Source organism: Lactuca serriola, chromosome 5 (assembly GCF_051521515.1).
Source record: "Lactuca serriola cultivar US96UC23 chromosome 5, Lser_US96UC23_V15, whole genome shotgun sequence".
In the NCBI taxonomy this organism is placed as follows: Eukaryota; Viridiplantae; Streptophyta; class Magnoliopsida; order Asterales; family Asteraceae; genus Lactuca; species Lactuca serriola.
This window is the reverse complement of record NC_136412.1, coordinates 237,063,663-237,080,479: the sequence shown is the minus strand read 5'-3', so window position 1 is coordinate 237,080,479 and position 16,817 is coordinate 237,063,663. Positions and strand designations below refer to the sequence as shown.

Here is a 16,817-nt window from a genome sequence, read left to right as displayed (position 1 = left end):
GGAGGCTAGGTCATGGTTCTTCAAATGGTGTGACATCCCTATCACCACGTTCAATAACGTGACAGTGTCATCAGATTTGTGACAAGTTAGGAAACTTGTAGACGCAAACAGGAAAGGATAAATACAGTAATTTATAGAATGTTATGGTTCATATGGGTGGCAAGAACAATAAGGTTTTCAAACAGATGAATACAAATCCTGCAAAAATTACAGATGAGGTGGTCTCTCAAACATACGTGTGGTTTAAATATAGAAATTCTTATGTAAAATTTAGGTGGATTGAGTGGAGTATATCTCCATTTTGTTAAACACCATATTTTCATCTTTGTACCGGCTCATGTCTTAGCTACTTGCTAATCATGTAGCTTATATATATATATATATATATATATATATATATATATATATATATATATATATATATCATTTGCCGTTTCCAAAAAAAATCATTCACCGTTTGACCCGCTTTAAGTGTGCCCCCCCTTAGATGATTAATATTCACCATTAAGATTTTAAAATTTTCATACTTTCTTGCATATTTTTTGCATGGATTTTTTCGTTGAGTGCTTTTTATTTATTTATTTATTCATTAAATAAGAAGATTTCATTAAAAATATAGCAAGAAGTTAGACTACCAAAAATTACATCATTCTAAACAAAATATGATAATAAAGCCACCCAACCCTATTAGGTTTTACATTCCTACACCTATTAGAAGCCCAAAATTTGAATATCATATGCTTCACTTTGGTGAAGATAGTAGCATTCCGAACCAACTAAAGAATCCACTAAAGCATATAGTAAGTGGCTTCCAAGAAAGTCTTGACAATATGATGTAAATGAAGCCTCAAAAATCACTTAACTAATCTGTATACATGTCAAAAATATGATATCTAAATCCCACCGAGTTCCAACCAAGGACCAAATAGAAACCGACACACTCACTTTGATAGTGGACATAATTCCAGCTAAATGGAATAAGTTAGTCACTATCATGGTCAAACATTTGAATAAGTTGCCTACTATAACCAATTTGGAAAGGAGAGGTATTGACATTCCTTATGTGTTGAGTCGATTGCTTTCTATTTGATACAAAGTTTTTCTTTTTATAGTTAATGTGTTGAAAAATTCCATCCCTAAACTTTATAGCTTATGTGGCAACTTATGTCATAACCGTCAACCATGAGGTAATGAGAGTTAATCCCAAAAGTATCCAGGAAGCACTTCTGTCGATCCATCCTAATTGGCATATACATATAAGATGCTTAAACAAATTTTTTAAACCAAACATAATATTCCACAAGTGAAAACACTTTCAAAATATATTTCATGAATACAAGAAATTATATATATCAGTCGCATAGAAATAAAGAATATCATTATATATAAATAAGTCAAACTTCTACCCAAAGTAGTTATACAGGACATGTATTCTTGGTATTTACTCACATTAGCTTCATATTAGGCTAGTAGTTTATGCTCATATATAAATAGTTTATGCTCATTATTTAAACTTTATTAAGTTATTAATAATTAATTAAAACACGACGAATCTATTTTATATTATAAATAAGCTAGTTAAGTCACTGGAAGAACAATGAAATTGGTCCGAGGTCAAACGGATCAATCAAATAAAAGTATGATGTTTTCATTGTTTCAAGATAGAATAGGACATGGGTTGTGTCCTTTGATTCTTGAGAAAAACACAAATCGTGTTAGTGCCCGAACTTATCCATTTCCATATTCCTGACAAGTTTAGGTAATGTACAATGATTTCACTACTCTCAAACCTTCTAAGACCCTCCACATTAGAAGTGTATGTGAAATAAGTCCTAATAACATATTTTACTACTTAATTACAATTTACTTCATTAATGAATTAATTTGCAACGTCTTAATGTTTTGAAAATTTGGATGATTTTGATAGAAGTCGTCCAACTCCCAAATTAAGCCTTAAGCCTCATTTAACCTCATAAATTCATCTACATTGATTCCAACTTTCTTAATAGAGTTAAATGATACCCTAAATTGATTTTAACCTTTTAAAGCATAATTATACAAAGATAAATGAACAAAAGTGATGATCCATTAAATCAATAACATGTAAAACTTGTTTACACTCAAATGAAGTTCCATGAGTTCCAGTATAACACAAAACCACTATTAATTACAAATCATCAAAATTCATGTTTCAATTTGACTGAATCACTTAAGATTAAAACATTTCAATGAGTTTTAATGGTCAAATGACTAGATTAAACCTTGAAAATGAGCTTGACAAACTCCATTGAAGCCAAATGTCAACTTGAAAATATCCATTAGATCAATTAGCATAACTATTAACAAATTGTGGATTCCTTAAATAATTCTTATACACATCAAAGTAAACTTAGAAACAACATTAATTTTATGAGAACAAAATTGTATTCAAATTTCCATCATTGTTAGTGTTTTGAAGCTTTAAAAATTCATTTATGTTTAAATCAAGTTTGAAATGCTAAGAATTGAAGTAGACTAGAAATATAATGATCAAAATAATTCAAAACCTCAATCAAACATCTTTAACATGCTTAAATTTTGTGTTGGAAGATTTCTCCTAACCCTAACTTGAATTTAGGAACAAGATAAGGTTTAATTGTATCTTTTCAATTTTCCTAGCTCAACTTTGACACAAAGATTGTGATTTCCACTCCAAAACCTTCTCAAAAGCTCCAAATCTCCATAGGTATTTTTCAATCTCTAGATCTAGATTTGGATAATACAGGTTGGGGAGAAGATAGTTTCTTAACTTATGCAATTGTTAACTAGTACCCTTCAACTCTATATTTTATCACTTTTACCACCAATGGACTTTAACAACTAGCCTTAATTTGATTTTACAAATTTAACCCCTTATAAAAATAATTGTAACAAATATGGTCCATAATATTTATTCAAGTTAAGCCTTGATCAAAATGAAGGGTTTTCCTAATTTATCAAAATTACCCCACTTTTAGATATTTTTCCATTTAAAATCATAAAACTTTATTTTCTAATTGAGAACTTAAATATATTTTCATTACTTTCTTTTTATTTAAATAATTATATATTTATTATTTAATATAATTATTTTAATAAATTTTAAACTTAATCTCGAAATCAGGATGTTACACATGGCTTTATGAATTCATCCATTATTAAATGAAACAATTTCGAAGTATGATTAGGCTTGTGAGTGTTTTTAGATTTAGTTTCAATGATTCCAAGCCCAGTTCATGTGCTAAAATCACCATGATGGTTAGATTTTATGTTATGAAACTTCGATGAAGTTTATGAGCTCTAACATTGGTGGATCATCTTTGATCTACTTAATTAAAATTTTGAATTTGGATTTAATATTTTCTAATGATTTTGAATTGGATTATAGTGTTCTAAGTTCAAATAATTGGAGAGATTCCAATTTAGTGGCCATACCTTAAGTTTTAAAGTTTTAACTGGGAGATAGTAAAGACCATTATTTATTTGATGAATTAGGGATGTTCTTGAAGTTAATCATATTTTTAAGTTAGTGTTGGAACAAAGCATTAAACTCTAATTAAGCATCCTAATTCATTAGAGTTCGAATTAGCAGTCTTGGGATCAAAATATACAAGTTGCAAAAGATTATTAGAGGTTTAAACTCATTCTGTGTTATTAGGTCAATCCACTTATGCATGATATGTAAGGTATACAATGTGATATTAAAGTATATATAATTTAACTTGGAGGATTATAAGGTGACTAACAATTAATTACTTAATTAGTGATATTTTTAGGTGACCATTTAGACATCCAAACAACTCTAGAAGTGAATTTTGGTATCCATAATAACTGAGGTGAGTTAATTACCTAATAATACATGCCCCTAGTATATTTACCTTAACTAAATTCTCTTTTAACTGAAAAATTATATGTGTACACTATGTGAATATTATACGTAACACATATATGTGGGAAGACTAGTCTTGAGGTTTTACAAGGAAAATTGGGACGATGTAGGAGCAAGGAATGGTTATGAACTTAAGTATGTGACAATTGGTATCATAGAAAGATGACATAAGACAATACCAATGTTGCACACTTTCATAGGTCCGTAGAGGCAGACAAAAGGGTGAAGCGCCCAAAAGTATAGGTAACTTACTGAGGATTACTCCATATTTTTGGAAATATTGTGGGTGTCCATATGCCAAGGAATCTGACCCAATGGGTTGTGATATAGTATTGTGGTTCATGGATGTGTAGTTAAAAGGGATTCTGGGAAGATCCTAAGTGTGGAACTATGGAAAACCATACTATATGGTACTCACTTTGTGAAGTTCAAGAGAAGGGACAAGTTGCTTCTAACTCGAGGGGGTGACATCGAGAGAGATCCACACTCGAGGGGCAAAGAAGTAGAAGCTCCATCCTAATAGGCCAGAGATCATATGAGATGGCCATAGTGGGTTTTTGTGTATGACTATATAATATGTTGATAAACTTGACGTTGCATAAGTTCTTGTAATATGACACAAGGAAATGTTGCATTTTAGTAGTAGGAAAAAATGTCACGACCCATATATGATGTGATCGTGGAAACCTAGAGAGGAAGACCATGCCACTTTTTAGCTTTCCGTTGAGATCAAAGCGGGATGCATATGCATATATGGCATTGTTAGTCTAGTTGTTTCCATCAAGCCGAGTCACAATCGCAAGAGGGTTTGACTGTGAAGGGGATTAATAGCTATAGGGGTTAGACACAATTAGTCAGTTAAACTAGTTGAGATGTGTATGTAGGAAGGTTGGTCTCGAGGTTTTACGGGGAACCTCACCGCACGGGCATGGAATGGATTTGAACTTAAGTACGTGACAATAATGTATTATGATGTTTTGGCCTACTAGCAAGGCCAATATCATTTGGTGTCTTGATATGAATTAATGTGTTATATTATAGGACAAGGCTTGTTTGATATGCTTCTTATTGAGTCTAGTAATAGGTTAAGTTTGACTTGGTCATATCCAAACTATTTAATATAGGTATATGGAATCGGATTGAAACCGAAAACCAAATAAGCCTCAAACTAAGAACTAAAAAACGGACCGAATACCACTATTCGATTCAAATCAGTTCGGGTCGATTCTATTATGATATGTGCTATCTAAGAAAATGTTCGGAACCAGAACAAAAAACATCAAAAACCGAATAAGACTTAAACTAATAACTAAAAACCAGATCAAATACCACTATTTGGTTCCAACCAGTTCTAGTTCGATTCGGTTAAAAAACTATATGTAGTTTAATATCACACTTAGAAGCCTCTAACTTAGTTATGGATTCTTTGATATGTCTCTTAATTTATAGTTGTGTCTGACTCAGTCATACATTAACTCAATCATATCTTGACTCAATAAATAACTATCAAACAGCCATTTGGTATTTTATTTAACGTAAATCATATAAAATTTAAGATTTCTTTGAATCACATATTTATAAACTCTGTAGGCATAGTTTTTGGATGAGAAGGAGATAAATTTTTTGGTGAAGGACCAAACATTAAAGTTGATATTGAAAGAAGTGTTAACGTAGTGCTCAAAGTATATTTATATATATTCAGGGTTTAACAGAAATTCTCAACCTCTCGACACGCAACTCCAAATTTATTTAGCCCCGAAGACGTTTCTCAGCGATTCTCGATACAAAATTCGTTCTTCTAAGTTCAAGATTATTAGGATATCTCGGAAATTTTGCAGAAAAATGGGTGATCAAATATCACCCGTCATCAGAGACAGAGATCGAGAGCTGCTTCTACCCATCGCCAACACCCCTGATGACCAACAAGTATCTCCAAAACCCCCGTCCTCTGCAACTCCCTTCTCTCATCACGCCGGCCGTGAGGTTTTCCTTCATACCCTTTTGCATTTTCGAATGTATTTTGTTAAATTTGATTGCTTCATTTTGGTTTGGTTGGTTATTGATCCCAATTGAATATTTGATCAGGGTTTTTTACTTTTAGACGAAACACCTTTTAATGTTTATGCTTTTAGGTTTACTAATTGCTTTGATTTGGTTTCTGAAACGCAAAATTAGGTCTTGATCAAGAGTTTTTTTAGGAGGGTTTATGAGAACGAAGGAAAATCCTGAATTGTGCTTAGTTCCATTGCCGAATTGAATTGAAAATTCGGATCTTGACTACGGATAGACATTCATTGTCACACGTCTCTTGAAAACAACTCAATTGCAAGTCGTATTTTGGTTATTTGGTCCAAATTAAGAACCAATCGTTCGTTCATATCGTCAATTTTTAGTAATAATCCCAGTTTATGCTCCAAGATTTTCAAAATGTACAATTGATTTTATGTTTATGTCCTATTAGTGTCTCTTCTACATTCATCTTACCTCATACATTACATTTTTCATGTAGACTTTCTCCAAAGTTCTTCAAAGCTGGGCATCTAAAAAATTCATGACTGGATGGTATGCATAATTCCCATTTCTAATCCTTTTACTTATATGACATGACATGATATGACATAAAAGAACAGACTGTATTCTGTATTGTGTATTGCGTGCATTGGACTGTAACTGAAACTGATGTCCTTGGAAAAAGAATTGCAATTCTTTATCCCACCAACCGAAAAAGGTGAATAAGGACACATTCTCGATATCTCAACTGTGAAAAAGACGTGAATGCCCTTTTCATTATCATCATAATAACCTACAACCATAGATTAGATATGAATATATGATCACATTTTCTTTTTGTTTTTGTTGTAGTGTGATCCTATTACCATTAGCTATTACTTTCTACATAACATGGTGGTTTATACATTTTGTGGATGGTTTCTTCTCTCCTATCTATGCTCAACTTGGCATAAATATATTTGGTAAGCATACATTTTATGCTATTCATTTACACCAAATTTCAATGTTAAAGTTTCATGATATTCATCATTTTGATCCTAATTAATCAAATTATAAAATTAATTTTATTTAGGTCTTGGGTTTATAACTTCGGTAACATTCATATTTGTGGTGGGGATCTTCATGTCTTCATGGTTGGGTGCATCTGTCTTAAGCCTTGGTGAATGGTTTATCAAAAGAATGCCATTTGTTCGCCATATTTATGATGCCTCTAAGCAAATTAGTGCTGCAATATCTCCTGGTTCGTGGGCCCCACCCTAACTCTTATTACCCTTTAATAATAATAAAAAAAAACATTATTTGAATCTAAAAATGCAGATCAAAATACACGAGCTTTTAAGGAAGTTGTGATTATGAGGCATCCTCGTGTTGGTGAATATGCATTTGGGTTCATTACTTCATCCTTCATTCTCCAGGTGTGTGTTTTTATGTTTTGAAAATTTGTATGTATTTGTATAATTATCGATTTGTTTGTTAATGTATATATATTTTTTTGTAAAATAGAGTTATTCGGGGGATGAAGAGTTGTATTCGGTGTATGTCCCAACAAATCATCTTTACATTGGTGATATATTTTTGGTGAAATCAAAAGATGTTATTAGACCAAACTTATCTGTTCGTGAAGGAATTGGTGAGTTATCGTTTTGTTATTTTATTAATTTTGTGAATGATGTTTAAAAAGTATTTGAGAAAATGACGACACACTTGGGGAAAATGAAAGGAAAAAATAAATAAAGACAAATTTCTTAAAAGTTAGGACTTAATAGGAAAAGCCTTCTTTCACTGACTTTTCCTATTAAGTCATTCTTTCTATATTAAATAAAAAAGAAACACCTATATATAAGCTTACCAGATCAAAACATGTCCCCATTAAGTTAACTTAATAGGGACATGATCTGGTAAGCTATACATATGTGTTTATTTTTTACTTAATACAAGAAGAATGAGTTAATAAGGAAAGTCAGTTAAATTAGTTTTTTCCTATTAAGTCCTAACTTTTAAGAAATTTGTTTTTATTTATTTTTTCCTTTCATTTTCCCCAAGTGTGTCGTTATTTTCTCAAATATTTTTTAAACATCATTTATCCAGACAACACTGAAAAAAAAAAGTAATTTATTTTGGGTTGTTTTTTTGTTTGTACAGAAATTGTGGTATCTGGTGGCATGTCGATGCCACAAATTTTAACGACATTTGATTTGGCCATTAAAGAGTATGGACCTAGAAACAACAGAAGCTGAGGAGTATGTGAATAGTTTAGATTCTTAAGTTAATCATGTTTTGCACTTGATTAAAAAATCTAACAAAGATCATGTAGACAAATGTTTTGATATTGAATTTAGGGTTATAATTTTGTGATTCTTGTGGTTTGATTTTGGTGTTATAAATTAGTTATATCGCTATGGAGGTTGATTAAAAAAATGTTTTATTGAGTCAGTTTAATTGTGAAAACATGATACGAAGTTATCAAATGATGCTATCGAGTTTATTTAACTCAAGTGAAGGAAATACCAATATAACTTTATCTTTCCGTTTATTATGACATTTTTTTAACATTATATATGTTTCTTAGTAAGCATCATATGATCCCATAGACCTCTTTTAAGGATTCCAATATAGAATATTGATCCCATAGACCTCTTTTAAGGATTCCAATATAGAAAAAGAATTGATAGCTTGTACTTCTGTTGTATCAATTATCATTAAATAGTTGTATTTTGGAAACCATATCAAGGAGTAACTAATTACCTCATCGGTTACTATGTTAATATTAACATTGCATTAATAATATCAATTACATGAAAATGAAATAATGAGTTAATTTCCATAAGTTAAATAGTTGTATTTTGGAAACCCATCTAACGGTCCATTTGAGATTCAAAAAAAATAAATAGAGATATTGAGATTTAACGTCAACTATGTATTTTTCATTTGTTTCTCTAACGCTTCAGCGTATCGGCAACAGCAGGGTATGCCTAATCATAAATGATTATATGGTAGAAATATATAATCATATATGATTATACATGTTTATATGTATATGTCTAAACATAAATGATTATACATATATGTCTATTCACTGAGTATTCATATATGATTATAACGGTTGGTGGCAGAGGTGGTGGTGGTATAAGTGACAGAGATGGTCGTGGTGGGGTTAAATAATAGCAGAGGTGGCGGTGTGTTTTTTCGGGGTCTTTCCTCATTTTCCGTCTTGGACATTTTGGCATGCCTTTTAGCTGCAGAATAAGAAGTTCCACAGATGTCAGATCCTCCGGAAATAACATTGATTACCATGGCATCCGAGGGAGGGGATCCTAGATTTTCCAGGATCTTCGCAGGGTCTTGCTCTTTTTTCCATGGATCTTTCTTTTTCCTTCTTAGGATCTCTTTGAGATAACCATTGCTCAAGAGATAACTAATCTCCTTCCTGAGGGCTTTACAATCCTCAATGTTGTGGCCGAAATCCTCGTAATATGCACACCACTTGGATTTGTCTTTCTAGTTGTTAGATTTTCTCCTTTTCTTGGCCATCTTGCTTTGTCGTCAAGATCCTGCATGACGAATATTAGGCCTGGAACATCTACAAAGAAGCAATAGTCAGTAATTTTAGGAAATTCTTCTTTTTCCCCTTCACCAACAAGTGTGTTAACCCTATGATAATTGAGTTTGGAATACGGTTTTGACTTATAGGATCTCTGGGTTGAGGATTCATCCTTCCTGTTGGGATTGTCATATGAAATTGGTATGCTGGCCCTCTTTTGTATTTATTTGTATTCTTCCAATATAATGAACCTTAGTGCTCAACTTTTGACTTCATCTATACGTTTGCATGGAGTCATCACAAGATTTTCGTAGAATAGAGAGTCCTTCTTCAAACCCCTCTTAAAGGCCTCCACGACAGTGGTCATGTCGATGTTTGGTATGTTTAGAGATTCCTTGTCAAACCTGCTTACAAAAACCCTTAAGGATTCTTTGGGATCCTGGACCACCCGATAAAGATCACTAGTGATCCTTTCAAACATTTTGTTGCAAGAAAATTGATTATTGAAAGATTAACTTGGCAAAAGAGGTAATAGAATGAAGAGGAACATTAAGAAGCCATTTTAAGGCTGATCCTCTTAGAGTCGATCTGAAGCCTTTGCATAAACATATTTCTTTTAAGTGTAGTGGAATGGGAATGATCTTCATTATTTCCCTATCTTGTGCGATATGTTCTTCTGCATCTGTGGTTTCATCGTAAGGCTTCATGCTGGGAGTTTGGAAGCGTTTGGGAACTTCGGTATCAGCTATTGAAGGGATAAATCTTGAGATCATGTGACTGGTGGGGAATGCTTCCAGTATATCTTGGACCACCCTGGGTACGCTTGAGATAATCTGACTTAATTGTTGGAGTTCTTTGGCCATAATTGGACTTATTCCTGCATTAAGATCCACAGAGTTATTGCTGGTAGTGTTACTATTAAAGAAGTTGCCAATATTTCTGTTATTGGGAGTATTAAAGGTTTCATCAAGATCTTGGGTCACAGGATTGTGGATGTTTGGGATTGTTAATTTTAGGCATTTCCCCATGGATCCAGGATTGTCGAAATTTAGGATTCCCGGTTTTAGGATTGAAGGTGTCACCTCTTGAAGTTTGCGGATCTCTGCCCTTATCCTTTCCACTTCCTTGAGTAGTGTTTTGTTGTCTTCCTATTGTTGAGCCACCTATTGTGTCAACATCTTCATCATGGAGAAGAGTTCATCATTAGAGACTGAGGTAGGAGGATCCTGGGATCCGAGGGATCATGGAGCAACCAGATGAGTATTCTTCTTTGGCACATCAGAAGTTTTCCTCTAACCATGCAACCCGCTTGGAGCAGGTGGAATATTTTTTGGAGGAACAGAGGGAACAAAGGAGGAAGAAAGGATTGGTTGTGTAGACATGATTTTTGAGGATTACGAACACTACGGCCCCACGATAGGCGCCAAATTGTTTTGGTCAAAAATCAACTAAGATTAACTTGGTATTCCTAGGTATTTTGTCTGATTGAAGTGTTTCTTCATTGAGAATGAGTCTTATGTCGACTAATTCTACACACGTGAGAAAAATAATAAAAATATATATGTTGGAAATGTTAGGAAATAATAGTAATAATAATGGTCAGGATCCTGAAATTCTTGAAGATTCGAGATCCTAAATAGGGTTGAGAATCTTGTCCCTAACAAGTATCATTAAATGAGAGTCAGAGAGGAGGATGTGGAGAAGATAACATTCTGAACTCGTTATGGTCATTACGAGTTCGTGGAGATGTTGTTGGGCTCACCAATGCACCAAGGATATTTATGGATTTTATGAATCAGGTATACAGGCCTATGCTTGATTGTTCGGTCATTGTTTTTATCGATGATATCCTATTCTATTTCAAGACCAGGGAGCAACATAAGGAGGACCTTCGGTTACGGGAGGTTACGGGAGGTTCAGTTACGGGAGGTTCAGTTCTCAAAGTGTGAGTTCCGGTTACGGGAGGTTCAGTTCTTGGAACACCTTGTTAACCAAAACGAGATTCTAATCGTCCCGGACAAGATAGAGGAAGTTATGCAGTGGGAGGTCTCGAAGTACCTATGGAGATCAGGGGTTTTTTGGGTTTAGTAGGGTATTATCAGAGGTTTATTCAGGAATTCTCCAAGGTTGTTGTACCTCTCACTTGTTTTACGAGGAAGGGCATGGATTTTTGTTGGGGCCTGAGCAGCAGGATACATTCAAGACGCTGAGACATAAAGTATGTGAGGCCCCGATGTTGTACTTCCATAGGGCATGGAGGATTTTGTTGTATATTGTGATGCGTCTATCACCGATTTGGGGTCATTGTCACGTAGAGAGGGAGGGTTATTGTGTATGCTTCTAAACAGTTGAATCTTCATGATGTTCAAAATCTGACGTATGATCTGGAGTTGGGGGCGGTGTTGTTTGCCCTCAGGATTTGGCGACATTATCTATATGGGTTCTGGTCTACCATCTACATAAATCACAAGAGTCTGAGATATCTCATGGATCAACCGAACCCGAATATGAGGTAGCGTAGATGGCTTGACATGGTCAAGGATTATGACTGCGAGATTATTTATCACCCAAAGAAAGAGAATGTGGTCGCTAACGCTTTGAGCCGTAAGTCGGCTAATACTTATGTTAGGGGCTTGTGTATGAGGATTTCTATCGAATTCATGCTTCTGGAATTGATTAGGGAGGCTCATGCCGAGGGATTCAAGAAGGAAAATTGGAAGCAGGAGAGAATCAATAGTGAGATTGACAGGTTTTCGACTAATAGTCGTGATTTGTTGACTCAGTGCGGTCAGGTTTGAGTTCCAGATTTTGGTGGGGTCAGGCAGACCATGATGGAGGAGGCACATAAGTCCAGAATCTCGATACACCCCGAAGCCACAAAAATGTATCGGGATTTAAGACTTATCGATTGGTGGTCGTGCATGAAGAGATAGAAAGTCTGGTATGTGGAGAGGTCTTGACCTGTCGGATTATCAAGGCCGAGCATAAGAGGTTCCCATGTGGAAATAGGAACATATCACCATGGATTTTATCATCAAGTTACCAAGGACAACTAAGGGGTTTCATGCAATTTGGCCCATTGTGGATTCTCTGACCAAGAGTGCCCACTTCTTAGCTATTCAAGAGAGTTCCTTGACCGATAAATTAGCCAATGTTTATGTGCACGAGATCGTCGCTCGACATGGTGTTCTAGTCTCCATTGTATCTGATCAAGATGTTCAGTTTACTTCACAATTTTGGTAGAGGTTCCATGAGTAACTGGGTATGGGATTGCACTTTAGTACCGCTTATAATCCGCATACTAGTGACCAAACCGAGCGGACCATCCTGATGCTAAAGGATATGTTGAGAGCATGTGTTTTAGATTTCGGTGGGAGTTGCGACTCCTACCTTCCATTAGATGAGTTTTCATACAATAACATTTATCACTATAGTATTGGTGCGCCACCTTTTAAGATTCGTTACGGGAGTAAGTGTCGTACACCGATACGTTGGGGATAGGTCGGTCATAGGGTTATGGGAAAGACCGAGGTGGTCCTTTAGACGACATAGATTATTCAACAAATCAGGTATAAATTACAGACAACTAAGAGTCGGCAGAAGATTTATGCTGACAGGCATCGATCTGAGTTAGAATTCCAGGTCGGCGATATGATTTTACTGACGGTATCACCCTGAAACGGTGTGATACGCTTCAGGAAGAGGTTTAAGTTGGGGCCCTAAATTATTGGTTCATTCCGAATCTCAGATAAAAAATTTGGAACTTCCTACCGTATAATCACCTTGATCTTGGCCGGGTTGACCAATAGACCATATATCCTGATTGACGAGTGCCCCAGAAATTGGATCTTACGCAACTAGAACTCACACTTGGAGAACTTGGCGTACAACCTCGCCCCCTAATAACTCTAAGAAGCTCATGTAAATGCTCCTCGTGCTGATCATTGGTCTTGGAATAGACCAAGAATATCATCGATAAAAACAATCATTGACCTCCAACATAGGCCTATACACCCGATTAATGAGATCCATGAATGTTGTCGGTGCATTGGTGAGTCCGGAAGGCATCCCCACGAACTCAGATTGTCCATAACGAGTTCGGAAGACCATCTTCAGGATGTCATCCTCCTGAACCCTCATCTAATGATAACCAGACCTCAAATCGATATTGGAAAACCAAGATGCTCCCTGCAACTGATCAAAAAGGTCGTCAATTCTCGACAAAGGGTAACGGTTCTTCATCGTCAACTTGTTCAACTCCTTGTAATCAATGTACATCTGGTATGAACCATCCTTCTCTTTGACAAAAAAGATCGGTGCTCACCACGACGAGCTACTCGGCTGAATAAACTCTTTCTACAATAGCTCCTGAAGCTGAGTGGATAACTCATGCATCTTGGATGGCGCAAGGCGATATGACAGATTCACAATCATGGCAACACCAAGGATTACGTCCATCCAGAACTCCACCTGCCTCTTGGGAAGCACAACAAACAAATCATTTGGAAAAACATCAGAAAACTCCCTCACAATCGGAATTGTGAACATTGACTAACTGCTTTCCCTCAACTCGCAAATCAACCACATAAGCTAGGTACCCCACACACCCATGATGAAGACACTGCCTGACCACTCCTCATAATCGGAATATCGTTCGAATCTTGGTTCTCCACCCTAATTTTGTTTTTTTAGGAGTTCAATAACTTTGTTTTTTGTATGGTTATTTTTTTTGTCTTTTTATAAACTTTGTTTACAAATTTGAAATCTTTTTTTTTTTTTTGAGTTTTTACATAAAAATATTTGATAGTAATCTTGAAGGATATTACCCCTAATTATTTAAAAATATCGAACTTATTTTAATAAAAAAAATAACAAATAAAATTAAATAAACAAATATTTTTCTTTTTATATCTACAAATGTTCTTACCCAATAAAATTATGATAAGTGTCATCATTGTATATTTTTTTAACTAACTCATTAAGACCGTATTAAAAATATATCAAATAAATAAAAGGTAGAAGTAAATTTAATTAGCAATAGATGGTTATTTAGGAATAAATTAGGGCCTGTTTGATTTCAACTTACCAGGTCCGGTCAGTGTTGACTGCTGACTCGGTCAGCAGTCAGCTGTTTGATGAATACAAAATATAGCTGATTCAGTCAACATTCCAATTAACCTCGGTCAACCAATCCAATTACCCGGTAAGCAAAAAAAAAAAAAAAAAACTCCTGACTGAAAATAAGAAGTGACAAAAGCGACATCTGCTGCTGATCGCCTCCATCACCAACAACTTCTCCGACGATGATTACATAGTGCCATCCTCGATCTGCACCTCCTACGCCATTCTCTTTACTGCAGGTAACGTTTTTTTTTTTTTTTTTTTTTTTTTTTTTTTTTTACCCAAGTGCAGAAATCTACTGGTTTTGAAAATATAGAATCTTGATTTGATTCCATTGTCTTGTTTCAAATGCTTGAATGTGCATCTGTTTGTAAATATATTTTTGGAGCAACGCCACTCTAAAATCCGCTAGAAAAGAGAGGAGATAAGTTGTGCACACAACGTGTTTGACAAAATGCCCAAGAGAGTGTTATATGCTTATGAGATCAAAATTTATTTGTATGAAATCAAAATTTATGTTGTATTAAATTTGTTAAGATAAGAAAGTGTTATATGTTGTGAATTTTGTTAAGATAAGAAATCAAAATTTGTTAAGATAAAAAAGTGTTATATGCTGTGAATTTTGTTAAGATAAGAAATCAAAATTTGTTAAGATAAGAAAGTGTTATATGCTATGAATTTGTTAAAATTTATTTGTATGAAATCAAAATTGATGTATTTTTAATTTGGATTTTATATGATAATTTGTGTTTTTATAATTTTTTTATCCAGCACAAGAGACAACACAAGGGTAATATTGTCATTTTTTCATTCATCACAACCATTCAGATAAATAATCAAACAGCATAAACTCAGTCAGATATAGACTCAGTCAGCATTTCTAACATAGTCAACAACTATCAAACGATCCCTTAGTTAGTTTGCCGTTTAAAAAAAAAAAATAAATAAAAATAAATTTAATTTCTCGTATACAAATCCAAAAACCCTCAAATTACAAATCGGTGGCCCAAACCATCACCAATACTCACCGGATAAAAACCCTAGCTCCTCATCGCGCCTCTATAAATAACAACCAACAAATCTATCAAATTCAGTCGCAACTATTTTAATGGTTTATACGTCCTTCGCTACTAGTCACCACCTTGATAAATCGTTGTTCTGATCTCTGTTCTTACATATTTGATGTTTTTTGGGCTATCAAGTGAATCATCCATCTTTCTTTTTGCATTTTAATCGGTTGTGAAAAGGTACCTTTCGACTTTCGTTGTAGTTGTAGAGGTGTTTTCCTCTATTTGTTGATTGATATCCTATTTGATGATTTAGTGTATTTTTCATTGTATCTTTTTGGCCGATGATTAAATTCTAATAATAGACAAGCATATGTCTGAATCTTACTATGTTGTCAAATCTAATCTTCTCTATGAGGCCACGTATCTAGATCATTGGTTTTAATTTTCGATTTAAATCTAAGTATTAATTGAGAGCTTCAAATGATGATCATTTGCATAGTTCAAATGATGTTCTTCTGTGATTATACATCTCTTTTAGTCTTTCGCTCCTATCTGATGAACTCTCAGTTATTTTAGTGTTGTTTCTTTCAAATTTTAGTTTTATTTTAATTGGCATTTAGCATCTTTTATATGGTTTTATAAATTATTTCAAATTGCTCTTTGATCAATGATCCACCATTTTTAATTGCATTTAATTTTATAGTTAATGATCTTGAAAGTCTTCATTTTTAAATAAAGACTCATAGTGTTTCTTATTTATATAATGTGTTTGTTTTATTTAATTACATCCATAACAAGGATGATCTTTTTTTTTTTCGTTTAAAGCAAAATATCCTTATAATCACTCCAAATTACATCATGTTTTCGTTTTTAATTTTGTGTAGTTGCAGGTTTATGTATAGAAGTAATCTGATTTTTTTGCCTTCTGATCTTTTTTTTTTTGTTTTTGTGACAATTTAAAATTGAAATTAAACTACGTTATTTTTAAAAAATCTAAATTGAGCGGATCCAGCAATAAAAAAATTATGGGAACTTCATTCTCTATTGTTAAACCTTTTAACGAAAATTTATACCAATGTCGCTGCGAATTTGATAATTACAACTTCTAATTTTTTAGAAGCACAACAAATAGGTAATAAAAATCCAACATTTTTTTCCTGTATTTGTTGCTTGAATATTATATAAATTTTTCTTCACTAGCGAAAAGTAGTACAATATTCATTTTCTG

The 16,817-nt window shown here is 33.9% G+C and overlaps 1 protein-coding gene and 1 non-coding gene across 2 annotated transcripts; both read left to right on the top strand.

The window, feature by feature from the left end:
• The first annotated feature begins 5,615 nt into the window (after window positions 1–5,615).
• On the top strand, window positions 5,616–8,272 carry LOC145053771 (protein LIKE COV 1-like). Its single transcript, XM_079001867.1, has 7 exons — window positions 5,616–5,890; window positions 6,417–6,469; window positions 6,770–6,879; window positions 6,990–7,157; window positions 7,235–7,332; window positions 7,421–7,547; window positions 8,060–8,272. The coding sequence occupies exons 1-7, from the start codon at window positions 5,750–5,752 to the stop codon at window positions 8,152–8,154; spliced, it is 792 nt and encodes a 263-aa protein (XP_078857993.1). The 5' UTR covers window positions 5,616–5,749; the 3' UTR covers window positions 8,155–8,272.
• Window positions 8,273–16,060: 7,788 nt separating this feature from the next.
• Window positions 16,061–16,153, top strand: LOC145056213 (small nucleolar RNA snR60/Z15/Z230/Z193/J17). Its single transcript, XR_013685744.1, has one exon. It is a non-coding gene; the product is annotated as a small nucleolar RNA snR60/Z15/Z230/Z193/J17 (small nucleolar RNA).
• The last annotated feature ends 664 nt before the right edge of the window (window positions 16,154–16,817 follow it).

What these genes read in the sequence shown, in the direction of transcription:
- LOC145053771 (XM_079001867.1), top strand. Translation starts at nt 5,750, where the DNA reads ATGGGTGATCAAATATCACCCGTCATCAGAGACAGAGATCGAGAGCTG. An exon ending in CTCATCACGCCGGCCGTGAG is followed by an intron (nt 5,891 to 6,416) that starts GTTTTCCTTCAT and finishes TTTTTCATGTAG; the next exon opens with ACTTTCTCCAAAGTTCTTCA. An exon ending in CTTCATCCTTCATTCTCCAG is followed by an intron (nt 7,333 to 7,420) that starts GTGTGTGTTTTT and finishes TTTGTAAAATAG; the next exon opens with AGTTATTCGGGGGATGAAGA.